Source organism: Paramisgurnus dabryanus, chromosome 1 (genome assembly GCF_030506205.2).
Source record: "Paramisgurnus dabryanus chromosome 1, PD_genome_1.1, whole genome shotgun sequence".
NCBI lineage: Eukaryota > Metazoa > Chordata > Actinopteri > Cypriniformes > Cobitidae > Paramisgurnus > Paramisgurnus dabryanus.
The window spans coordinates 53,875,847-53,903,744 of record NC_133337.1 but is presented as its reverse complement, the minus strand read 5'-3'; the positions used below and the strand labels follow the sequence as shown (position 1 = coordinate 53,903,744).

General features: G+C 37.5%; 1 protein-coding gene across 1 annotated transcript; it reads left to right on the top strand.

Annotated features, from left to right (window-relative positions):
- Positions 1 to 304: 304 nt before the first annotated feature.
- On the top strand, positions 305 to 27,018 carry jcada (junctional cadherin 5 associated a). The gene is made up of 4 exons (XM_065242336.2): positions 305 to 440; positions 16,271 to 16,736; positions 19,888 to 23,936; positions 25,487 to 27,018. Exons 2-4 carry the CDS (start codon positions 16,384 to 16,386, stop codon positions 25,519 to 25,521), a joined length of 4,437 nt encoding a protein of 1,478 aa, XP_065098408.1. The 5' UTR covers positions 305 to 440; positions 16,271 to 16,383; the 3' UTR covers positions 25,522 to 27,018.
- The last annotated feature ends 880 nt before the right edge of the window (positions 27,019 to 27,898 follow it).

Genomic DNA, 27,898 nt, shown 5'->3' with positions numbered 1-27,898 from the left:
TAACTAAGTGAAGGGCAAGGGTTCGATGGAACATGCATGCTGATAAAATGTATACTCTGTGATGCACTGGAAGTCACTTTAGATAAAAGCATCAGCAAAATGCATAAATGTAAATGTGCCACTAATGCATTATTAAGTGTAAAGTATTTTAAAAGAATATGGTATCAAAAAAACAATTGTAATTCCAATGTAAGCATGAATCCTGAGAATGAAAAAGACTCATATGGGGCGTTTGTGTAATAGTGGAATGGGATGGGGTGGGGTGTATTTTAGATTCGTCAGTAAAAGTTTACCCACACACATTGGGAGGAACCATTCCCCTCTCCACCCGACGCACAGCAGACACATCCCTCTGCTCTGCACAACCCTCAGATATGCACAGCACAACATCAGGAACTAAAAACAGGATTCCCTGGGACCTTAGAAAGAGCACATCTCAGGTACGTGCCAAAGGACATTATATATCTTCAAACGGGCTAATTCACGAGGCGTTTTTAACGTGAACGCGCTTTCATCTACTGACGCTGGTAACCGTTCGATATAGGCTAGGAATGACGCGTATCGGGATAAACTTGCGAGATAACGGACTCAAATCTCCATGATAACATTCACTTGTGAATCTAGCGTCCTGTTATGTGCCTGTATCTGTACTGGATACGTACAGGCATGATGATATTTTGAACAGGGATGAATTGCACGCCACTATATATGATTTGTTAGCATATTTGTCCCGTTTTATCTAAAAAACATCCTCTTTAAAGCAGACTTGCTTGCTGCTTGTCTGAAATTATGTGTTTAGAGGTCGGGCGCAGTGCGCAAGATGTGTGTGTGTGCTACATAGCGAGGTAAATGGTGAAAATACAGTGCAGGGATGAGGTTTATCCTTGACATAGCATGATAACTTTGATGTCAAGTTATGTTTATTAAATCCTTTAGGAAAATGAACCATGGTTTTACTGTGGTGAAAGTGAACTAGCTGTTCTGATTTAGCGGGCTGATTTATATTACCAGAGTTTAACTGTTTTACAAATTTTGTGTTTCTATAGGGTACCTGTAATGATCGACTGAGTGGTGGTTTACTGTGGTTTTAAAATAAAAAAACATATGGTCACTCTATAATTTTGTTTTCCGTAAGGGATGTTTTAACAACTTAAATGAAACCGCATGGAAAGCGGCACTCGCATCCACGCACGCGGCTTGTGTGTTGTGTCATCACGCGCGCAACAATCTTTATTTATTTTTCTTTTTTTTTTTACTCTCATGTGGATGGTCATTACATAAGACAGCTTGCCATTGGTGTGTTGGCATTTGTCATTAAAGTGTCCGGAAAAGCGGCCTCCTGTTGTGTTTACACAGACTGGTTAGTGAATAACTTCAAAGGGCAGGCATGTCACGTGCAGAGGAAGCGACCTGTGTCAAGCGCGCGGGAGGCGCGAGGTCAACAACTCTGCCCCGGATGGCCACTCAATTGCGAAGCTACCCTTACGAAAAGTGAAATACGGTTTTACTACAGTAAGCAGAGTTTATGGTAGTCATAGTTTATAATTTAACCATAATATTTGTACTGTAGTACATAAAATGTACTTAAATCATGGTTCATTTTCTAAAGGCTTTTGTTGGTCTGTCAACTGCTTTTGACCTTGACTTAGATGGCAGCGGAGGAGTATGGTTTATTATGAACACTTATCTATGTGAAGTAATGTTTTCTGATCGGAGGGAAATTCTGGGACAGCATATCATATTTTTGAAGAAAAGCGTGTTTTCGACTGCCAAGGTCCAGTTTGGAGGCTGTTGGAAGTTGTCTAAATAATCACGTCTGCACGTCTGTCCTCATGTGGCTTGCAGATCTTTGTTCTCAATATAACCTGGTTGACCAGAGCAATTGTGTCCAAAGGCTCAGAACAAGAACTCAAATGGTTTTATGAAGCTATAAACTTAGAAGCTGGTCTTGAAAGGTGATGAAACAAATGGTCTTTTGACGGCAAATGTGAATAGGTCAAGTTGAGGTCTAAGGCAGAAAACTGAGTGAAAGTTTGTCACAGTGATTATTTATAAACTGATATTGTGTGCACATCCAGTTGATGTAATTCAATTGTATTGCCCTAGTAGTCTATATTGAAGTAATAGTCAGCTTTATTATTATAGTTATATACCCAATATATTGATTGAGCTATGTATCTTTGTCAAGTAACAAGGACCTATGAAGACATACATCCATAGCCTACCTAAGTATTCCTTAAATCTGAAGGAATGGGAGGTCAGCGGAAGGACGAAAGAGGAAGAGAGCTGAATCACACAGCATCACTTATCTAATGGTACGTGGAGAAAGGGCTGGAGTCTGTTTCCTGGAAATTTGCTGATAGCACTATTATACACACGCAGTTAGTCACTTAAAGTGAGTTTTTTATGAATGAGGTGATGATGGCTGTTCCTTACCAAACAGGCTGACCAGAGTGACGTTATCAGTTTTAATCTAATATTTCCAGATTAAAACGGCTCTATAAATGAGTCTGTTTTATTACATACAGACTGTGATTGAATGGGGATTTTGAGCTCGTTTAATAGACTTTATATGTTTACAGTGCACTTTCAGTTATAAACATGCACAGGGAGCACAAGTGATCCTTAATAATAGAGATTAATTGCCTCATTCAGAAAACATTTTGCTTAGAGAACGATGTCTCGGAATCGATTTTGTTTGTATTGCAGGATAAAAACATTAGACAGGTTTTGAATTCTGAACATAATCTTGTTTGCTTCTATAAATATTTAGCCATGACTCAAATTATAGACAGCAGTTTATTGTTAAAACAGGACTCAATAAGGTCTCAACACATTTTTTACATCAATCAATGACATAGTGTTTAACCTTGTGTGTGTTTGTTGATTTAGAAGAGCGGAGTAATGAAGACATGCTCTCTCCACACAAATTTACTCCCCTCTTATATATTACATAGCAATAAAAGTGGGACAAAAGAACATGTACTTTAAAATCAGTCAAGCTATTTGGTAGTGAAATACATTAAATAGGCAAAGTGCAACCATCTGCAGATGAAACAGTACGGTAAAATAATGGCCTAATGGCAATTAATATAGGGAATAGCCCTTGTGTACTAAGAAGTCATACATTAGAGGCTTTAAACTCATATGGAAAACAGATGCACTGCTGCACTTTTCCTACATACTGCTGTATGGATACCTCTGGTCAAATGCATTTGCCTGGTGATTAAGCTCAGGAGAGAAATACAAACTGATAAGGATCACTGGTCAGCTTTTTCCTCTGATGAAAAGAGCCACCTGCTGCAATATCCTGTTAAGGTGTGAAGGGTATGAGCTATTAGAAGATGCCCTATTTAATTTTATATGTATACACATCTGCTATTGCACTTTTTAAATGATAGTGTATGGTCACCAATTTTACTTTAGCAAAAGACGATGTTTGTTGAAATAAGCTTTGTTCCCCTTGATTTGAGATAATATTTTTTGGCAGGATAGTAGAAGTAATTAGCAGAATGCTTATGTGTTCCAGTTCTTTGATCAGAGTGTGTTTGACTGATAAACCTTGTCACTGTGGTCTCTTGGATAGTCAGGTTAACTAAGAAAAGGCTCCAGATTAAGACCCTCATTGCGAATAAATTACAATTAAGCCTGCTGCAGGACTTAACCATTTGCCCTATAATTCATTTCCTCTCTGAAAAGAGCTTTTGTCAAAGGCTTTTTAACCTTCTGTCATTAACTTTTGTGTGTATATTTGAAGAGTTTAGTTCCAAAACGCAATACATCCATTTTGACAAATTTCGGTAAAAACATGTTTTCTATACCAAGAAAGTGACAAGATGAAAACCACTTTTTTCTGTTACAAACTTTCACATAGCATCTTAAGGTTATAAAAACATAAAAAATTCAAATCCATAACTTGATTTTCAAAGATTTATTATAAAAATTTATTATTTTTTCCACAAAATGCAATAAATCCAAGTTTTTTTTTCAAAATTCTATAAATCTATTGAATCAATGTATAAATGTGAATTAATTTTATATTCATTTAGTTGAACAGTTGTATACACTGATTAAAAATAAACATTAATGGCATTAATCAAAACACTTACTTTGTCATATTAGGAACACTGTCATTGCTGCGCGGTTATACTTGACGTCGTCCCTTAACATTTTTCACAGCGATCAGCTGTGATTCTCGTTGACTTTGAGTAAAATTATGGAAAGTTTTTCATTAGATCCCCTGGGGTCAATGTGTTAGCACTAGAGAAGCTAGATGCTGTCGGGAGAACAAGCGATCGTCTCCCGAGTGCCTCTCGTGTAAATTATTAGATGTTGATCTCTTACGTTTCTTTCCCGTCACAGAAAACCACAGGTTTATCAATGCTATTAAAGTATTATTTTGTTTTTGTTTGTTTGTTGATCACGAAGTACAAAGTAGATAAGGAAAACTAGGACTCCGTGTACTCAACGCGCCGCCATTGTTTTTTTACATTGCGTGGAATGGTGTGCTGTAATTTGTGGAGCGGATTTATTGCATTCTGTAGAAAAGGAGGAGTGGCGTTTATTGCGTTTTGGGAAAAAAGGGAGAAACGATGACAGAATAACACGGCGGATATTGGATTTAGCATAAAATTAAGAATTTACTTTTAAATACTGACCTGATATAATACTGATTTTGGCAGTAACTCATTTTTTTCAAAAATGGCATTTATTGCGTTTTGGAACCAAACACTTCATTTGTTTAAATTAGGGATGCACTGATGTATTGTCCTATAATCGGTATCGGCAGATAAACACAATTTTTCCCACTGTTGGACATAAGCCAATTTTTAAAAACCAAATTATCAGGGCATATTATTATATCATGGAAATTAAAAGGGCATAAAAACGCATCATAACTCGTGCAGTGAGATTATTTTGAGTGACATGACCACTGCAGTTTGTATGCTCTGCACTTTTAGGATTTTACAACATAATACTTTGAAACAAGGAGTAAAAAGCAAAACTATCAGTATCTATCAGTATCAGTAGATGTCATTCTAAGTAATAAAATGTCAGTTTCGGCACAGACGGTCCATCCCGATCTTAAACTGATACTTCCCTAGGACAAGACACAGCAAAGCAGCTGACCTTGAAAGTATCCAGGCAATGATTTTTTGTTGCAACACATTTCAGTATCGAAAAATAAAACCCTAATCCACAGCGATGGTTGTATAAACACTCCAAGCCACAATTTTAAATGTCATTGCTTTCTAAGTTTCATAGAAGACATTTGAGATGGCATGTTTTGATCTTTCCACACACCGCAGAAACCTATTGCTAAAGTAAATAAGCACAGTAGTCCTTTTTGTAATTCTGAAATCAATGAGCAATGTGTGGAATGAAAACTAAATGATATTCAGCCGTGTAGAACACAAAGAACGGGGACTTATTGGTTTGGCACTGTGGTTATAGTTCAAGTCTGGTAAAGCTTTGCTTTCCTGCTTTGATGATTCTTTGGTTCTCCTGCCAATTGAATTACCAGAGCCTGAAAACATTTCTCTAGTGCCACCAGCGACACCATTCTTGTAGTCTTTTCTTTGAAAACACGCTTTTCAGGGAAAGCTAAAGGGTCATTTCCACGGCCACAGCTCAAAAATAACAGGACTTTTTTGAGTAGCTGGCTATCCTCAAAGGATGCAGATTAGACCTACTTCTTGAGAGTCATTGACTGTTGTTGCAGACTGTCATTACATTCTAGAAGTGGGTGAAGATGAAGCCTGCATCTTCTGTGTGGACTTTATTTATAGTTTTGGATAAAGACACTCCCTTTTAAGTTCCTATTTAAAAAAAAAAAAAAAAACTTATTTCTTTCTCTCTGTTGTCTGTAGCAATTATATTTCAGCTCAAGCTATTGTACTGCTCTCTGTATATAATATATAAGGCTCCTCTGTTAAATTGTTAAATTATTAAATGTAAAGGCCCAATAGATCAGCACATTTTTATATAGCTGTATACAGAACCCTTTTCTAACGTTGCAGTTGAACAAAGCCTACTGTCAGAATAAATGGTCAAAATATATACCATACACTCTGAAAAATAAACAGGTAAAAAGGGTCGAGCCCAGCCTTTGTGTTTAATTAACCCGAATTTTTATATTTGACCCAACAATGGGTTAAAACAACCCAGCATTGGTTACAACCGAACAGGCTGGATTCGTCCCCTTTTGACCCAACGTCGGGTTAAAAATAACCCAACATTTTTTAGAGTGTAACTGTCATTGAGGCTGTATTTTTTCAAAAAGTACACCTTTGCACATAAAGATGTGTTCTGGCCTTGAGAGATACCGTGTGCATCACATGTTTTGTCAAAATAAGTGCCTGCTGCACATGCGTAAAAACCGTTTATGATAAAAGAGACGCTCACGTTCACAAAATAATACTTTTATCATAAACCCATTAGACGCATCTGCACCAGGCACTTATTTTGACAAGACACGTGATGCACACAGTATCTCTCGATGCGCAGAACACATATTTTGAAAAAGGAACCACACACATGACAGGCTACATACATGTTGTGACTAACTTTGCATCGAGCACCCTCGAAAAAATAAGTCACCGGCTACCACTACATATTAGAATCTCAGAGGTACTGCCTTAGTAAGGGTACATAGTGACGATTTTTTTCTAACTGTATAAACTTTAAAAAATGCTGCGCTATTTTCAACCCATTCTTGGGCCAAAAAAGGACCGTTGGGTTAAATTAACCTAGAAAATGTCCATATTTGACCCATTCATGATGAAACAACCAAGCAATTTGGGCTTAAAGGGACACTTCACCCATTTGCATTAAGCTTTGTATAGTTAGAACCCCAGTCATGTTTTTGAATGGTCGTTCATCATTTCCTCAGTTGCCGCTGAGACAGGAGAAATACAGATTTTAGTGTTGACTTCCTTCTTTTAATGATGTAAAAATCATAATTTTGCATCATTGAAAGCAGGAAGTCCAATATCTTTGTTGAGGGGGTGAGACTACAAACACCCCTTTTCTCGGTCAAATAGGCACAAAATTCGAAATGTATGTTACATTTTGACTACAAATATGACGCACTTTCAATAAAGATTAATGTTTTTACGGGTGAAATGCTCCTTTAAACAACCCAGCAAAGATTTTTACCCAGCGGTTGGGTTTGTCTCTTTTTTATTCCAGCCGTGATGTAAAAATAGTACAGCATTTGAAATCTTCAATCTTTTTATGTAAACATCTTATTGATATCCTTGATCTTATTTATGACAAAAACAATTTAAATGGTAAATGTGAATGATCAGTTTACACCTTATCGGTTTTTAAAGCAGAGGAGGCAAACATTTGAAACACACCCCGCAGTCTGCATAAGATCCTAATGCAGATAAATGAATGAGCAGGCCGTGGATAGGGAAAGATTGTGTGGAGTTGCCAGTACATTATACTTGTGTGAAACCGAAATGAAATAAAATCCTGCTTTTGCCAAGATGAAGATATTTAAGTCAGCCCAAAATACAGCTTGGGTGAAGCATTTTTCTTCTGTTTTGGCTTCATCTCTTTCCTCTCACTATCAGTATTCAGCTGTCAAGTTTATTCAGCCTTTTCTACCCATAGCCATTGGCTTTCCCTCAAACCATGCACATCCTCAGGAAGCGGAGGTTAACTGTTATGATGTAACAGTGTTAACGATGAACAGACCGTTGTCCAAATGTGAACACGTGGCTCTTAAGGGACAGCGTAGGAGTTTTTTTGGAACAATAATGGGGTGTGGCCCTCTTTTTATAGAACTGTTGTCAAGCTTGTTGTTTTTTGTTTGATAGATGCTCAATTTCCAGTCTTATTTGCATTGAATTAGAAGTGAACGAGATGGCGTGTCAACGAGCAGTGGCTGTGGTTTCGGGCTTTTCTGTGCAGGCCATTACTTTCATATTTATGTCACCGTTATTAGGCAATTTGTGAGGAGACATTAGTCTGATGAGGTAATACATCATGAATCTCAACGTAGTTGTTCTGTCACTCCTGAGATTGAGACAAGTTAAAATCGACATGAAATCAAAATTGGCCCTGTTTATGAGCGCTCCTGCTTTTATTGGGCAGAACTCATCAGCGCACATTATTCCAAAAAAATAAATAAATAAATGTCATACATGCTTTGGCTGGAAAACAACAGCATACAATGCAAATGGTCTATATTTACTATTTGTGATAAAATAGAACTGTTCTTTCAAAACTATAACAGGCCATTATTATTTATAATAAATAGATAACTTTATATAACTTGCTAAAATGCAATATATGCAATATGATAATGTTTAAATCTTTAACATCAAATTAAGGCATCCACCTAAAACTTTGACTTTAGTTTGCATAACATTTTGATGTATTAAAATCATTTGGTTATTTCAAACCATTGCGATATGCACCTTTGCAATAAACCGGTGCTTGCGATATATCTTGCAGCCCTATAGATAATATTAACTACTATGTAGTTTATGCATTTAAAGGAATAGTCTACCCTTTTGCCATATTAAACTATGTTATTACCTCAGCTTAGACGAATTAATACATATCTATCTTTTTCCAATGCGTGCACTGTACAGCGCGTCGTGAATGTGTTAGCATTTAGCCTAGCTCCATTCATTCCTATGGTACCAAACAGGGAAGCCACCAAACACTTCCATGTTTTCCCTATTTAAAGACTGTTACATGAGGAGTTATACTAGTAGTAGTAAGTATGGTGCCACAAAATAAAACTTTTTTGGTATCATAGGAATGAATGGGGCTAGGCTAAATGCTAACACATTCATAACGCGCTGTAGAGTGCACGCATTGAACAAAAGATAAGTATGTATTAATTTGTCTAGGTTGAGGTAATAACATAGTTTAATATGGCAAAAGAGTAGACTATTCCTTTAATGTCAAAAATCCTCTTATACTTTCCACCCTTAATCTGAAACCATCAGCCTCTATTCAACACTCACTTTTCCTAACAAACCAAAACATTCCCAATGAGTAAAAACATATCTCATCCTACATTTTGTCTCATTTACTGTACATTTTTACTTGTATCAAATTAACAAATATAATTGCGAAAAATTATTTGTGTTTTTTTTACTTTAGGATTAGTGTAATCACAACTTTTGGGAGAATCCCTTGCTTGTTAAGTAAACAAAAAAGCTTTACTTTGAGAGATAATGTGCTTTGTCTCTTCATAAGTTTCTTTCCTTAATGTTTTTCTCAAACACACTTCAGAAATCTCACTAAGTCTAGAAAAAAGGAGTTGACACCAAACTGTCATGGCAGCAGCTCTGGGCTCTGTGGGTGTGTTGGTGAGGGAAATGCGGGGTGGGGAGGATCTGAGATCTAAAAATGTGTGTTTGTTTATGAGAAAAGCATTTTTGGCTCAACAGGCAAAACTTCAAATCTATAGAGATAAAGTATTCTAATCTTAGAATGAAGCGTATAGTCTTTATAGGTTTTTATTTTAAGATTAAGCTGCAAATTAAAAATGCAGAAAACAAAGGGTGATGCCGAATGTTTATTGTTGAAAAGTCTAAGGAAGCCAAAGTTCTCAATATCTTAGTGGAATCCAATGATTCACTGTTATTGTGGAGTTTTGGCTTAAACCATCTTAATGACATCACTGGTCTGCTTGTGCTTTTGTACATTTTTAGCTGGCAACATGTGTTAGTCATAAAAGCAGGTCATTAATAAGAAAAAAGTTTGCAATCATCTCAAAGATCTGCAATTGTATAAATGTACTCGTGCTCTCAGCAGCAGTTTGTCATTAAACTTATGCTGTATTCTGAACCAGACAGACTTTTCTATGCCATTAAACATCCCCATGGACCATAGAATTGTTTTAGTTTTTGCCAAAGTCTGGCTTTTGAATGTTGCTGTGTTTTCTGTGGGATGTAGACGTGTGTTTGTGTGGTGGATTGAATACAGAATGTTGTGGGGTTCCTATATTGTACAATGGCATACAAGCATTCAAAATAAAGATTTGCAGATAAATTAATAATAATGTTTGTGTGAGGGTTGGGTGTAGTGGGTAAAAAATATATTTTTGGTCAGTATAATGACCAAATCAATAGAAAGTTTTTTCACCTCACTGCTTAAAAAAGTGGTCAGCCCAGCTGTCAATGGGGCAGTACCCTTTAAAAAGGTCCTAATATGTATCATTAGGTACAGAAATTTATACCAATATGTACATTTAGTACTTATATGAACTCTTTGGGTCCAAAGCTGTACGTTTTAAAAGGGCACTGCCCCAGGGACAGCTGGGGGTACATATTTCGACCATTGCATGATGGAAAGACAAATGCTTCTGAAAGATTAGGCTTGTGGTAAGTGATGTCTTTGATAAAACTTATATGTAGAGTTTTTTCTTTGGCTGAAGAAAGGAGCAGTATAACTCCCAGAATAATGGGCTGTGAGAATTACATTGCAACTGCATAAAGAGAGACGGAAAGAGGTAAAGACCAAGCATCATAAAGATCAAAAAGATTTAGATTGTTCTTCTGTAAAACATTTAGGCATGTTGGTCATTCCACCAAATCTGTGCCATTTCTGTCCCCAGGTCATATACAGTCTTGTTCAAAATAATAGCAGTACAATGTGACTAACCAGAATAATCAAGGTTTTTAGTATATTTTTTATTGCTGCGTGGCAAACAAGTTACCAGTAGGTTCAGTAGATTCTCAGAAAACAAATGAGACCCAGCATTCATGATATGCACGCTCTTAAGGCTGTGCAATTGGGCAATTAGTTGAAAGGGGTGTGTTCAAAAAAATAGCAGTGTCTACCTTTGACTGTACAAACTCAAAACTATTTTGTACAAACATTTTTTTTTCTGGGATTTAGCAATCCTGTGAATCACTAAACTAATATTTAGTTGTATGACCACAGTTTTTTAAAACTGCTTGACATCTGTGTGGCATGGAGTCAACCAACTTGTGGCACCTCTCAGCTGTTATTCCACTCCATGATTCTTTAACAACATTCCACAATTCATTCACATTTCTTGGTTTTGCTTCAGAAACAGCATTTTTGATATCACCCCACAAGTTCTCAATTGGATTAAGGTCTGGAGATTGGGCTGGCCACTCCATAACATTAATTTTGTTGGTTTGGAACCAAGACTTTGCCCGTTTACTAGTGTGTTTTGGGTCATTGTCTTGTTGAAACAACCATGTCAAGGGCATGTCCTCTTCAGCATAGGGCAACATGACCTCTTCAAGTATTTTAACATATGCAAACTGATCCATGATCCCTGGTATGCGATAAATAGGCCCAACACCATAGTAGGAGAAACATGCCCATATCATGATTCTTGCACCTCCATGCTTCACTGTCTTCACTGTGTACTGTTGTTTGAAATCAGAGTTTGTGGGTCGTCTCACAAACTGCCTGTGGCACTTGGACCCAAAAAGAACAATTTTACTCTCATCAGTCCACAAAATGTTCCTCCATTTCTCTTTAGGCCAGTTGATGTGTTCTTTGGCAAATTGTAACCTCTTCTGCACATGCCTTTTTTTTAACAGAGGGACTTTGCGGGGGATTCTTGAAAATAGATTAGCTTCACACAGACGTCTTCTAACTGTCACAGTACTTACAGGTAACTCCAGACTGTCTTTGATCATCCTGGAGGTGATCATTGGCTGAGCCTTTGCCATTCTGGTTATTCTTCTATCCATTTTGATGGTTGTCTTCCGTTTTCTTCCACGTCTCTCTGGTTTTGCTCTCCATTTTAAGGCATTGGAGATCATTTTAGCTGAACAGCCTATCATTTTTTGCACCTCTTTATAGGTTTTCCCCTCTCCAAAAGTACGCTGTTCTTCTGAACAATGTCTTGAACGACCGATTTCCATTTTCAAATGCATGTTCAACAAGTGTTGGCTTCATCCTTAAATAGGGGCCACCTGATTCACACCTGTTTCTTCACAAAATTGATGACCTCAGTGATTGAATGCCACACTGCTATTTTTTTGAACACACCCCTTTTTAACTAATTCAACTAATTGCCCAATTGCACAGCCTTAAGAGCATGCATATCATGAATGCTGGGTCTCATTTGTTTTCTGAGAATCTACTGAACCTACTGGTAACTTGTTTGCCACGTAGCAATAAAAAATATACTAAAAACCTTGATTATTCTGGTTAGTCACATTGTACTGCTATTATTTTGAACAAGACTAGGGCTGTGTTGAAAAAATCGATTCACCGATTCTGAATCGATTTTCATGTTAATCTCTAAAGATCGATCAGTAACTCAAAGAATCGATTTAATAATTAATAACTTAAACTTGCCGCGTCATTGAATTTACGCATGCGCGCAAGGTGGAAGGACATTAAAAAAACGAACATAGCCGTCAGGAACGTTAAGCAAGCGGTTGTTTTGAAAACTCTAGAAACGCTCAAAGCTGCGATCTACATGTAAAATAATCCACTCATAACAAATGAACGAGTTATTTGTGTAATTTTTATAATAAGCGCCATGCAGTGAATCCACCGCGGGTCTCCAGTGAAACTCTCTCTCTCTCCCTCCCTCCCTCTGTGCTCATGCAGCCGGTCTCTGACGGGCAGAGGTTTCTTGAGGCGCGCGCAACGGGTCGCCAAATAAAGAGTTCTTCTTACACATAATAATGCTAATAGTTGTAAAGGTTTCTGAACTTTAAGCAAGCTAATTACAAAACTCGCGTTTATATCAGTGACACGTGCGCTGTAGTTTGACGCCTAATTTGCTTATAGTACAAACATCTTTGTTCAGAAAGACGAGAAAGAGACGAAAATGTTAACGTGTAATAGAAAGTAAAGAGCGTCAAAACAGACTTCATCACATCATAGCACCCGTCATAATATCTATAAAGAGGTCCGTCTCTCATATACAGGTATTTATCCTGTCTGTAGGTTTGTGCATAAATTTATACCTGTTCATTTTACATACTGCCTATTTTTAATGTAATGTATGCATAAATACAAAATACAATGCATACTATAGCTTCAATAGTCTTTAAAATTAATAACTCAATTAAAAACAAGATTCTGTCTATCAAGACTTAATCTGTTGTTATCATCTGGGCATTTTCACTTTAACATTATTAACTTTAAATTGTCCATATTTTAAAACTGTGGTGAGCAGTTAAAAGCTATAGTGAGTGGCAAATAACTGCACATTTTTATAATCCAAAAAACTGAAAAACATGTATACCATGAAATATACTGATAAAATGACTCATGGAATAGATTTTTGGTCATGCCATGCACCCCTATCTGGCACCATTTCGGGCTTTTTTCAAAAACACTTATCTAAATCTCGAAGATCGGATCAGATCGGATCGGATCGAATTGAATCGAATCGAACAATGATAATCGATCCAAGATCTTGAGAATCGGAATCGAATCGATTCTTGAAATTTGAATCGAAACCCAGCCCTAAACAAGACTGTATGTATAAAAATGTGACCCACGGTTCGGCTCGCATGTGATTCGCTGATTAATACGCAAATTTAAATAGGGAAAGTTTATCATTTGTAAGTGTTTCAAAGGTTTGCAAGTGTTAACATTCAAGTGATTTTAAACAGTTTAACTGCAAAAAGGCGCTAAAGTGAGCAGTTTACTTTACGCACAAACGCACGTGCGGTTGAATGCGTCCAGTCCAGCTCGAGTCCAACGTAATCATCCTTCAAAGATCAGAACTCTTGATGTGTAAACTTCAGAGAGTTGCGCTACTCTCTCTCATACTGTAGTGCATTAAAATACATTTGGCTAATAGAGCAATGAAAACAACGTAACGTTTTTGTTGTGTTAGACTGTTTATGCTGTGCTGTTTGTAATTCGCCCTCCGTCTGTGTTTGTGCGCACGCGTTTAAGGGGACTCGGAGAGATATGCAGTCTGTGAATATTTGGTCTTAAAGAGACAGTAAGCCCAATTGACCCACTTCAGTCTGTGTCATTAATGTTAATTAAACAACACAAGACAAAGAGAAATCACTTCTGAAGCTTTAAAAAATAATAATTACATTTAATTAATACTAGGTATCGGTATTGGCCTCGATACCACATTTTCTAAAGTACTCGTACTCGTTAAAAGTCCCCTGATACCTGGAATCGATACCACGTTCTGAGAAATGTCTATGTTTGAGCGGCGTGTAAGGGGTAATGCCTCTTGTGTTGTCCAAAGAGGCAGAGTTTACAACAAACTGGAAAACTAGTCCTTTATTTTTTTGTTAAATTATATGACTAAAGCTGTTACCTGTAAATTGAAATCATGTTTTTTATTAAGTACTCAGTATTGGTATCGGCAAGTACTGAAATGCAAGTACTCGTACTCGTATTCCAAAAAAGTGGTATCGGTGCATCCCTAATTAATACAATGTAGTGTTATTATTCATTTGATTTCTGTATCTAATGATTTTAGACCTTACTTAATGTGCAACTTTGTTCTTTTTTTATATATATGTTTGTAATTTCTTGATTATTAGATTTTTCCCATACTTTTTTTTGCTGATCCGAAAAATTATCCGATCCGTGCCTCAAAAACCTTAATGTGATCCGAACCGTGAGTTTTGTGATCCGTTGCACCCCTATTGAAAAGTCATAATATTTTAGATAAATGCACATTTAAGTTATTTCCCCAGGATTTCACTCAGTCCTGTTACCCAACATGTTCCTCCCTCTGAAAATTAAGAAATATCCCGCGAGTCACATTTTCAAGAGGAAGTGACATTATCTGGATCTTCTGAAGGTCATGTGAAGATCAAAAGTCACTTTTCTAATGTTCTTTTCTGTATATATTTATGATATTGATGTTAATGTCAATCTTGTTCAGTCCTGTTACCTATATTATTTCTTTGATGTTATCGGATTATTTTAAAATAAAACATTTTGGTAAATCACTAGAATTTGCTAAGTGTCTTTATGCTTTTAGCACATATTTACTGCTGCTATATTTCATGTTTTTGCTAAATCTGTGCTAAAAACTCAGTCCTGTTACTTTCAGTCCTGTTATCAAAATGCCTCCATAAGAAACCATGTTTACAAATAAACTAGTTACCTGAGATTGACCAAGAAAGTAAATTTTTTTTTATTAGATTAAGTGTTAAAAAAAGAAAAATATCAACTTCAATTTTGATGAGTTAGTACATGCAAATGGCACCGATTCGGTGGAATGACCCATGTTGCTACAATGTCTTCAGTGAGAAAATAATGTGACTTTATTTTCACGCTTTTACCTTGAGACATCACCTGACTGTCACCTCATTTCTTATCTGTCTCGCTTTCAAAAATCAATAAGTTAGCATCAACAGGGACATCTTAGTGTATCTAAAGACTGACAGAAAAAAAATGATGAATTTGTCCACAAAAAGATTTTGCTTTTGAAAGATTATGAATGCTGAACTGAGAGACCATTCAGATATTGCAAAAATCTAAGCTCCGGACTTCACCCTTTGCAGATCAAGAAACCAACAGTAATCTTAATAATGATGGGAGATTGTAAGCAATGTTGTAGGCATCTCTCTGTTTCTCTCCCTCCTTCTTGTTTAGAGCAAGTTAGGTAACCTCTCTGTAAGATTTGTTTGTTCATTCCTCTTGTCTATACCGTTTAACCGGCATCAGTTTATTCTGTTGGATATTTAAATGCACAGATGTTGATCTTCCTAGATTCGATTTCGTTTCTCCCTTCTAGATTTGATTTATGGATATGGATTTGAGATTTAGTTGGTACCGACAGCAAACACACATACACACAGACCCCTTGATGTCATGTTAGTATGCACAAAATTATTTGTCTGAGCTAATCAAATGGTATTTTGCCCCAAGTGCAGTCAAACCTGCACACACACACACACTAGAATTTGTTCAGATAATCACAAATTAAACTGTTTAACTCTATGGCTCTGGATTTTCCACAACACCTGCAAGTTTTGCAAGTGAGGTATCCAGAGATCTGGATAGATTTTATGTTTTGGCTGAAGAACAGAAGAAATTGTAGAAGGCAGGGTGTGAGGCAAAAAATGGGCTGGTTCAGTGGATAGACAAACAGACAGTGAATTCTCTTGTGGCATAGCAGGGCTTTTTGCTCTCTATCCCTTCTGACTGGGGGCAATCAGCTATCCTCTTAAAAAAGACAAAATCGTTTTAACCTCACCTCTCTCTCTTTCTCTCTCTCCCTCGCTCGCCCTCTCCTTCTCTCTCATACTCCTTATCTCTCTCTTCCCCCTCTTGCTTTCTCACTGTCCTGTTTTCTATCTTTTCTTCATAGTGATGGCCTCTCCTGTGCAGCTGTTCATGAGCTTGCTTCATCTGGTCTAGAAGCGGAATTCATCTGACACTCACATCCACACGCCACTAAAAGCAACAACACACTGCTTAGCCATGTACAGCGTGGAAGACCTTCTCATTTCTCACGGATACAAAGTCCCACAAAGGAACAGCAACAATGTCCCCGTTTCACACTCGTCGTCCCCCCACCCCGCAACCTATGAAAAACGTCTGCCAACACGAAGCGACAGCCGGTGTGAAATCGAAGAGAAGCGGAAAGGACACAGCGCGGTAAACGGCTATGAGGGGGACCATGTTTACAGCGGTGGAGGAATCAGACAGACTCCTGCCAGGGGATTCCCCAGTGACACAGAAAACAGGGTCAGAAAGCAAAGAACGCAAGACGTGGACAACGGTAACCTCCGAGATGGACGTCTGCCTGAAGATAGTCTGACCACAGACAGCGGGTGAGTTTTTACCTTTTTTTCTATGCATCACCTTTAACTCTCTTCCAGTTGTTTCTTTGATCTGAGTTTGAGAGTGTTATGTAAAGGTTGGAGCTGTCAAGGACGACTTCTTCTGTTTTTATTCCTCCCCTCCCCTTATAATCTCTCATATTTTTGTTTGCTCTTTCATCTTCATGTCATTTTTTTCTAAAATCATTTTCAGTTTCCTTTACTCTCTTGCATCCCTGCACTGCTTCATACCTCACTCCTCCTTACCCTGTAGCCGATGAATTCATTAACTATGTTTAGCAGATTTTTGCAGTGCGGTTTTTATTTCCTCTTAGTCACACGGGACCGTGCTGGGGTAAACAGTACTGAAATCCCGCAGCACCCTCTACTGAGCATGCTCAGTTCTGCAGGCAGAGCGAGCTGTAAACTACATTCCCACGAGCCCTTTGTGAGCTCAATATTCAGTTCCTTATTCCTTATAATCTTTTATAAAACGCTGTTATTAATAGCACGATCAAGATAAATGTGAATATCTGCATCCTGTCAGCCTTATTGTCGCAGAACAGCTTCAGAGATTGGTTTGTAAAAAATACATGTTTTTAGAGGTCACTTGATTTTTTACGTGAACATTATTATTTTTGTTTTCATTTATATACATATGTTCATTAATCAATCAATTCATCAGACAGACATAATGTCCTTGTGTCAATGTCATTGATAGACAGACAGACAGACAGTGACTGACTGACTGACTGATTGATTTTTGAACTGATGGGATATTTAATGTTGCACTAATCACTGCAAATCAATTCAGACAACATTATTGTCACGCTATTAAGCTATGGCCCGCATCTTTGCATTTTCAAGTAATTGCATGGTGTTTCAGACTCAGCAGTTCAGGGCAGCTAATGGACGCAGCTCCGCCACTGACTGCTATTACGCTATGATCCTTCAATGGGTGCAGGTCAGGATTGTTTAAGATGCAGATCATATGCTTCCTGCTGCCATGATATTGATGAGAAAATAGACCTTCAGTGCTGACTCAACTGCTTGCACCAGGCTACAGCAAGCCATGTTAATTCCCTGCTTCTGAAAAAAGGCTCATTTATCTTAGTTTGCTTGCACCTTAATAACCTCCAAATCTATGGTGCCTCTGGAGGTCTGCTGCTTTGCTGACCACGTTGTCAACAACAGCAAACTCATTCCTTAGTTTTGTGTTAGTGGGATGTCACTGTATGAGCTTGCATAGTGACATTTAATGCTAAATTGTGGCTTGCATTACCAAGACTTTAACATTGTATTTTACAATAACACAGTACCAAAACTGACCCAAGTAAACAAAATGTCAACTTAAAATGCACTGTAAAAAATAATTTGCTGATTTAAATTGTTTTGTTCAATCAGATTTACACATCATTTTAACTTACTATTATTTATCTTGACTAGAGATGAGTTGTTATAACTTATAAAATATATTTGATAAAAGTCAACCTCATTTTATAAGTTGTAGAAACTTATCTCTTATCAAGATAAATAATAGTAAGTTAATTGAACAAAAAAATTAAGGCAGCAAATATTTTATACAGTGTGCAATTATTGAATCGATCTATTTAAGGGATAGTTCACCGATCAGAAGCCCCATTGACTTCCATAGTACACTGTAAAAATCAACATATGTTACTTAAAGGGATTGTTCACCTTAAAATGAAAATTCTGTCATAATTTACTCATCCTCATGTTGTTCTAAACCTGTATGAATTTCTTTTTTCTGATAAACACAAAAGAAGATATTTTGAGAAATGATGGTAAACACACAGCAGTAAGTGACCATAGACTTCCACAGTAGGAATAAAAAAATATGCTGGAATTTAATGGGTATCGTCAAATCTGTGCTTACCATCATTTATCAAAATATTTTCTTCATCATTTATCACAAAACTTTCAAAATATTTTTCCTTACTATAGAAGTCAACGGTCACTATCTGCTTTGTGTTTACCATCATTTCACAAAATATCATCTTTGTGTTCATTAGAAAAAAGAAATTCATACAGGTTTAGAACAACATGAGGATGAGTAAATTATGACAGAATTTTCATTTGAAGGTGAACTATCCCTTTAAACAACTATTCAGGTCAAAACTTAAAAAGTCTGTTGATTTAACTTGCAAAACCAAGTTGTTTTAACTTTATGCTGCATTTTTTTTTACAGTGTAGTTAAAAAGAATACTATGGAAGTCGATAAGGCTTTGGTTACAAACGTTTCTCAAAATATCTTTGTGTTCATTAGAACAAAGAAATATGCTACTTTAATATTATATGTATTTATACACATTATGTGTCATTTTGTGTTGATTTTGTGTTAAAATAAATTAAAGGGACAACACAAATTGTGTTAAAAGTAACACAAAATGTGTTGTTCCAAAGAGATGTGTGTATTTTGTGTTTTTACGCATTTAGGGTTTGTGCCAAAACTAACACTGATTGTGTTGTTTTTAACACATCCTTTCTAAGAGTATATATACAGGTTTTTAACAACATTAAAGTAAATTATGACATATTTTCATTTTTGGGTGAATTATCCCTCTAATATTACCATAAACTATATGCATTTTTCATTATTATTGATGATGAATGCTTGTTTTTTATTTGACATTTTTGTTTACTTTGGCTTATAAAAACAGTTTTGGTACGGTGTTATTGTAAAATTCAATGTAAAGTCTTGTACATCGAACAGTAGGGCATATCAAGCAATTTGTCCTTATTGACATCTGCCTGTATTTGCTCTTTAGGGGATAGATGATACACCAGAGTATTGCAGTGTTTAACATGATGAACCCCAGTTGACATCAGTAACAAAATAAATCATTATGCAGGGTTTTCTACTCTTTTAAAGCATCACTAAACCTGTTTATTTTGTACCTTATTCTGCATGATATATTGTGTTCTTTATCTCTGCTGTCCTTGAGTCTTTTAGAAAAGATGTGTGACCTACTTTTCGATTTTGACCCACTAGTTAAGAACCACTGAACTGAAGTGCTAGAATCAAGATATTTTTTTGTGTATAATTAATATTCATATTTTTGTCTTAAAATCTTAAAATACTTCTGCTACCGCCTGTAGTATAGCTTTTGAAATGTAATATTTGACATTCTTTTTTGTGCAGGTTTTACGAAAGCCACAGAGGAATACATTCCCAGCCTAGATCTGAGCAAGATGTGTCCTACTGGCGAAGAAGAGGTCAGGACTTCAGTGTGCTTCTGGATTATGCCGACTACAGGGACCCACGTGGAAGTTCAGGAGGGGTTCCCAACAAGCCAGAGGGCATGCAGAGGAGACCAGAATCGGCCTTAAGCACAGAGGAGCATAACCGTGTGAGACAGCGCAGGGCAGAAAGCACACGTGCCAGGGAGAGAGAGATGGCCCTGCACCAGTGGAGAATTGCAGCTGAAAGGAAATACCAGAGTTTGGGAACGGAAGAATGGCGTCCAATGACCAGCATGAGTCGTCAGCCATCCGAAAATGAGGTGGCACAGGAGCAACGCAGGCCACGGACAGCAGAAGGAGCTGTTCCACTCAGAACCAAAAGCAAGTCTCAGTCACTGCCCAGAATGGCTCTTCAATCAGAAAACCTACAGTACTTTAGCATACCAACCTCCGGGCAGGATTCATATGGAAGCTATAGGTTAAATGGCCATCATACACGAGAACCTCATGGAAGACATCTTAGTGATGCAGAGAGAAGGGAGAGGTATACAGACCGGTCAGGTGCACAGTCCGCACCACCACTGAAACCCCGATTCAGTCGACCTCTTAGACCTCCATCTTATGAGGTGCACCAGCAGATGCGTGGGAGCGCCGAGATTCTTACAGGGGATATCCCCCCTCGTGCCAGAGACAGGACTCCACTGCCTTTCTCGAGGCAAGAATACTTTGTACAAGAACTTGGAGGCTCTGGCTCAGAGCCCCCTGGTTATATCCCTCCGCCATCCTACAGGAGGCAGCCTGTGGTTAAAGCAGGGCACAGAACTTATCCCATCTCAATGGGTAACCACCAGTACAGAGGTGACCATTATATGCAGGGATCTGCCATGACAGAAGTGCAGGAATGGTTTATCAGGCAGACTGGATTGGCTTGGCCAGATCATTACAGAGATGGAAGAAGTATGCCCTGCAGGAGACAGGGATATCCCGGCTACGGCGAAGAACGGATGGGTAATGTTCAATACATTCCCTTTGATGACCCTCGCGTCAGGCACATTTCAGGAACAGGAATAGATGGCAACTCTTTGACAGACGCAGACAAAATCAGAAACATCAGAAACGAGATTCCAGTCAACCACATAACTGAGAAGAGCACTGAAAGTGCATTTCCACTCAAAGAGAAACCATTGGACCACACTGAACCAAGTCAGAGCAATATAAGGGTCCCTTCTGTTAATGAGAACAGTATGCAAAGGGAAGTCTTGAAAGAGACAGAAAGATCAAACACAGTATCAGATCCAAACTGCAATAGGGATCCAGCTGACCATGGCAATACAATTGCTCTTCATATGACATCAAATCAAAGTTACATTGAGACGGTAACACAAGTAAAGAAAATTGAGCCGAAAACTGTTGGTGAGAATAAGAAAAACTCGAAAAAGAGGCTCAAAGAGACAATGTTTTGCCTGGTTTCTGTCCCTATAAATATGCAAGCAAACAAAGTTGTCTCTGACCCAAATAACAATGAAAAAGTGGCAAACTCTATAGAGAACACAGCAATACAACCTGACAACCAAAACCTTTCAATAACTCCAGTTATCAAAGACTTGCAATTACAATCCAGCAGCTCACTATCTATTAAAACCTCTAAAAATTCCCCATTGAGGAAAGAGGTTGTAGATGTTAGGTCTTTTAATGCAAGCCAAGACGATGAATTGTTTTATGCAGGATCCTGGCCTGGTGATCAGTACAGGAACCAGGAAACTCAGACAGGTTCTCCCGAAGTTTCACGAAACACCCATTCTCAAGGAGCTCCTGTCCAGATGTCAAATGACTTACCCTCCCTTCACGCTACCACAAATAATGAGGATGGAGCTAACTGTAGTGCCAACTACGGATATCCCATGATTGGTCAAAAAGATCTCAACCCTTCCAGCAACAGTGCATTTTCCAGAACTCGTGCTGGCAGCAATTCAAGTATAAAGAGCCCCACTTTATCCCAGTCATCACCAACACCACCGTCGCCAGACCGTCAGCTTTTGCTAAGAAAGACTGCACAGAAAGATCAAACAGCAGATGGCCAAGAAGTTTTTGGACAGTTCCTTTTAAAGCCAGTGAATAGAAGAAGATGGGATGCCATTGGGGAGCTGGAGTCTTTTAATAAAGAGATACAAGATCAGACAGGCAAGTGTCCAAATGTTGACCAAAATATACAGGAGCTGGATGACGCATTAAACAATATCCTGGAACTAAGCAGTGCTAGCTCAGAGGTCAACAATAGAGGAGAGGAAACAGACCCACTTAGGTTAACGGAGGAAACTGACCAGGCGTCACATGTAGTGCAGGTCACAGAGAAGCATTTGAAAAGAAATAACTTAAATGTAATGTCAGATTCAGGAAGTAGAGGCAGAATAGCAGGACACCCAGAATACTCCTCCAGGGCGAAGATAAACTTGGAAACCCAAACCCAAGAAATACACGAGGCCAAAGGCAACATTTATGTAAACTTTGAGGTTCTCCAAAAGGAGCATATGAATCCAGGAATGCATAGGCAGGATATCACAGTGCCGAAAGAGTGCTTGCTTAAGGATGTTGGCTTAACAGTGTACACCGCCATTCCAGACACGGTGACGTCAGGATCACCCACATACATGAGTCCTGAGTCTCCTATGTTAACCAGCCCTTCAGATAATTCGGAGGTCTGTGAGACCTTACATATTACATCATCAGACAGTAGCGGAGATCTAAGCACGCACAGCCCTGAGTTAGCTGAAGGTACTCAAAGCTTGAACAATAACAATGTCTTTAATTCCGAAGCCCTCAATGAGAATAAAGCAGGAGGGGAAGCTGGCAAATCGGGCAGGTCCTCACGTATCCGTACAATCAAGAGTCTCCATTCTAGGTTCAAAGCAAATTACGAAGACGACGATGACAATTGGTATTCAGAGTATCTCAGCTGGAGTAATGAAAAGACGCTGGCAGATGAACACCTTGAGACTCTATTGAGTCAAGAGAAGGCCAACAGCATGCAGACAGAAGACTTTAGTAACCTTTACCAAGTCCAGTCTGCCAAAGGCATTCCTGAAAACGAGTCCATTGAGGAACGTGCTGCCAGGATACTTGGCATTGCCGTACCAGTTGAAAGCCTGGTTGTTGATCAGGGCGATGAAAAAGAGGCAGAAACCACTTCAGAAGTCACAGATGGTTTAGCCTTTCCAATACAAACCAAAGAGATTAGCTCAAATGAGGAGACAAAGAATGTCAGTAGAGAGTCTGAGGAAGTGCCATGCAGGTCTATGGAAAGTCATGAAGGTGGGACAGAACAGAACAGTTGTGAGGTAGAACTTGGAGTAGATCCAGAGTCTAGAGATGGTTTACTTAATGCAGAGAAACACGGCCACAAAGTTCCCTCTGGAGTTCTGGAGTTGCCCGAGTTTCCTCCAAGTAACTTATGTTTGTCGCTTCCACTGACAGAACATGAGGAGTTGACCTTAACTGTTGGTGGAGGAGACATGAAAGTTTTTGATGAGGTTACAGAAGCACCATGGGACCATTTGCAAGCATTTACTAATGATCAAGCATCCCTGGAGCACAGCATCTATGCAAAAGAAGAAATCAACAGGGAGTCATCAGTGAGAACAGTCACCAGGATCACCCTGGCCAAAGAGACTGAGGAAGAACAAGGCTCTGAAGATGAAGAAGAACTAACAGAATCAGTTAAAGTGGACCAAACACTGAAGCAGATGGACCAATTTATTGAGTGTGCAGCAGGAGAAAACAGGGACATTACCAGTTATATGCATGAGGAGGATGAGGCTCAAGAGGAGGAGAAAGTGACAGCAAATGACCTGATACAAGACAGATCAAGTCAGCCACCAAAGTCTATGGCACGTCCAATCCCACAGCCTCGTAGTGGAAAGGTTGCAAAAAGAGAGATTACCCTGCCACAACCATTCAACATGGATAATGTGGTGTCTGCAATAGAGGAGGACGACAAACTATGTATCTCAGGTCAGTACTATTATTAGTTTACTATTATTAGGTTTGTGAGGCTGCATGTAAAGTCCTATTCACTAATATTGACTTAAGAGTATAGGTAAAATTAATATTTTAATGTATATTGTAGTATAAGTTTCAGTATAATAAGCACTATAATAGTGGAAATATTATATTGTATTACATAATTATATTACACAATTATGCAATTCCAGTGTTATGGATGTTACATTAAATATTTAAATTATAACTGTTCAGAGAATGTTTTTATTTCCAATTTATTTAACCATCTTTTTATGTTTTCATAAACCACTTATGATAGAGTCCAGTCATCAGAAAAATAGCCTGTGCATGTGTTTTTTTGTTTTAAATGAGGAACTTACAGTATACATTAGTGACAAAAAAGGACACTCCCAAAAGATTTTGTGACACGACATACTAAAATGCACAAACCAGAAGTAACAAAACCCAACAAATGCAGTTATTGTCTAACTGTGCTTATTTACACTGGTTGCACATGATTAAATAAAGTTTTCTTAAAATGAAATTAACATTAATTAACATTTATTTCAGTTTAAGAACTGGTGTACGTAATTGAATTATGTAGATCCAACAACTTTAAAAAAATTAAGAAACTTAATTTTATCATGTGCAACCAGTGTTTTTTTCAGTGTACCTTTATGAGTATATAACACATTGAAATGTACCTTTTGGGGTACAATTTTATACCCAAAGGACCTATTGCGTACTCTAAGGGGGGGGGGGGGGTCGCACACCGGATGCGCAGCTCAGTGCAGCGCCGTTCTAAAAAAAGCTGAGCTGCGTGTGCCGGTGTGTGACCCCCTTAAGGCAGTGGTTCTCAAACTGGGGGCCGCGAGATGGTGCCAGGGGGCCCCAGTTTTATGACATTTTATAATACATTAATTTATCATGTGTTCTGTGTAATTAAACCTGAGAAAAATAAGGCTACTAACCAACAGCACTAGGTTGTATAATTTTATATTTTTGGTTTTAAAATTGTAAGTTTTTTTGTCATATGGTATTCACCGTACATATGGGGGGCCGCACTGGGAAATTTTTTTAAGAACCATTGCTCTAAGGAACAATTTTGTTCCAGTTAAATTTTGGGGTACAAAACAGTTAACTGTTTAGATCTAACAATATATATTTAAGGTACAGTTATGTACCCCAAAAAAGTACAACATTGAATTTACTTAGCATACCTGAAAAGGTCCATACGGAAACTTAGGGTACCAAACCAGCAACAGAAAATGTACAGTTTTTCTGACAGTGCAGGGTTTAAATATACTGCTGTAATGTTAAATATCTGTTGCTTGATGTTCTTAACCATCATTAATAACTTAACCATTTAAATTTCGTTGCTATGCCACTGTATTTACATTTACATTACATTGAAGGGTCGATCAGTAATAAGGTTTCCTCACCACAAGAGGGAACTGTGGTCTGATGTATTATACTGTATAGACACATTCCTCTGCAAAGTAACTTCTCCTGTGTTTCTCTGCCAGAATGGTTTATATAAAATATGTTGTATTTGTCTTCAGATGCATATGACCCCAGTCGTGTGGAGCGAGTCTGAACTTGGACGCTGTCGAAGCAAACGTGTGACCTTTCTGGAATATCTGCTCTAATGAAACAGAACTGGATATCTTTAGGCCTCTCGCTTCATTAACAACAGTCACAGAAGTTCATACGCAGGCAGATGAGCTTCATGATACATATTAAGACTAATTTCTACATACTTCTTGATGGCTGTAATAGTTAACTATCATCGAAAGTCTATAATAATGAGATTTGAATGTATAATGTATTTCAAGCAAAGCTCAGACATTACACGAATAGTTACAAATCAGTCTGTGTAGACCTTAATCATTTTCTCAAGAAACTTAAGTTTCTCTGCACCAGCAAATGCTGGAGTTCTGTTGGACTGTCACAGAACACAGTGTCATTAATGTGCCATTAAGCAACAACAAGAAGAAAGACACAAATCCTTGCACTTCTTATTTCTGTAGTATTACCAATGAGAGGAAAGGGGGAGGCATTGATGTATCAAAGCAATGAATTGAACTGACGAGGTAGCAGCTAAATCAGTTACATTACACTGTGCTTTAAATCACAGAGCAAACTATTTTTGTAAGAAATGTTAAAAGGAAAGCGTGAAATCTGGTTTACAGGTGGGAAAAACTGGCAGCTAAGAAGAAAGCTGAAACAAGTCCAGGATATTTTGTGTGAAATCCTGCTCTCCAGCTTTAATCTTAACTGTATCAGACAGTATTAATTGTAATTGCTTTAAAATTGCTTAGACTGTGCACCCATATAGTTTTCATATCTCATATTATGCAGTTTGAGCTTTTCAACGTAGCAATCTGATAATGTATATTATCACCACAAAATGCAATAAAAAATAAATATGTATTTATTTTATTAAGCTATCGACTTGTACAGATGAAAATATATTCGAAAAGTATTTTGTATTTTAACTTGTGAATTGGTTTGCTTGCTTACAATCATTACGGATATATCATACCTGAATATGTTTATGATTATTATCCTGTAGTACTCTTGCAATGAAGGATTTTTTTGTGATGTGTGCTGTGCCTTTTGTTGCACAAATATCAGAAGTTATTATATGTTGTTTTGATGCATTTTATTACACATGTGAAGTAATCCGTATCTGTGAGTCAATCTCAGTTCTAAAAGTTACTAACGTGTAGTGGTTGTAAGATAGTTTACCATATTATTGCTTGGTTTTCTTATGTTTTATGACTCTTTACATGCAAGATTAAAGTGGGCCGTGGATCCTTTGAAAAGTTGTTTATAGCTGCATTCCACGACGGGCAGAAAATGAAGAAAAAATTTATTAGCACATCCAAAGACTGAAAATAGTGAGCTCAGCCAAAAACTTCAGAAAGTCATTGCTTACTTTATTATGGAAATAAGTGCAAATATTGTAATGTTACAGTAGTATTCCTATTGCTATTTGTCACTGCTGGCATTACAATAACTGCAAGTTCATGTAGATAGATAAATTCAACAAGTTGTTTAATAATATTGCACAATAAACCGATGAAACATTGCATTCTTCACATTTTTTTGTAAGTTAGCATTGCAGTGTTGTAAGTATGATTGTTTCTACCACTTTGTACAATTTTCTTTTCAAAATGAATAATTATATTGTTGCATAAAACATATATGGCATTTAATATCTTTTTCTATTTTCATACAGAAACTGTACATGATTATTTTGTATGGGTTGGAGTTGATTTGCCTTCTCTGCATGAGATAGGAGATGTAAACTGGGGTCAGGAAAATGTTTTGCATACAGTTGCATTTGGTACGACATTAAAATATATTCATTATACTACATTGTGCACATTTGTATCCGGCTTTGAAATTATTTAAAATTTAAAACAAGCTATTTTGGGGGTAAACGATGTGTTTACTTAGTAGTGTCTGATTCACAGTATTTGGTGAATGTGAATGAAGTGTTTGAGAGGAAATTTCTTTGTGTATTATGGTTGCTCATGAATAAACTCCTTCCATGGACTTGTTTTATTTTCATAACTTGGTTTCATATATCTAACGTAGAACAGAGGATGGGAAATGTGTTGAAAGCTTAATTAAAACTTTATGAAGACTTAACGCATAAAAGAAAGTAATCCAATTCACAACTTTAAATTGTAGTAATAACAGTGCATTACTGAAACAACTGAAACTCATTTAGTTCCTTATAGACTGCATTCAGTGTATTTGCTAAGTTTATTTTAAGGTCTTAATTTAGTTAAAAAACTTTTCTGCTGTCACATTCACTCAGATATGTGGAATTTTGTAATAAAGATGGTAGTCATAAAGCATCCCAATAATAATCATGCAAACTTATTGAAATCGAATTTCGAAAATGTCACAACATACGCTGTTTCTGCTAAGAGTAGTTGCATCATAAAGAGTCTTTAGTT

What these genes read in the sequence shown, in the direction of transcription:
- jcada (XM_065242336.2), top strand. Translation starts at nt 16,384, where the DNA reads ATGTACAGCGTGGAAGACCTTCTCATTTCTCACGGATACAAAGTCCCA. An exon ending in AGTCTGACCACAGACAGCGG is followed by an intron (nt 16,737 to 19,887) that starts GTGAGTTTTTAC and finishes TTTTTTGTGCAG; the next exon opens with GTTTTACGAAAGCCACAGAG. An exon ending in CGACAAACTATGTATCTCAG is followed by an intron (nt 23,937 to 25,486) that starts GTCAGTACTATT and finishes ATTTGTCTTCAG; the next exon opens with ATGCATATGACCCCAGTCGT.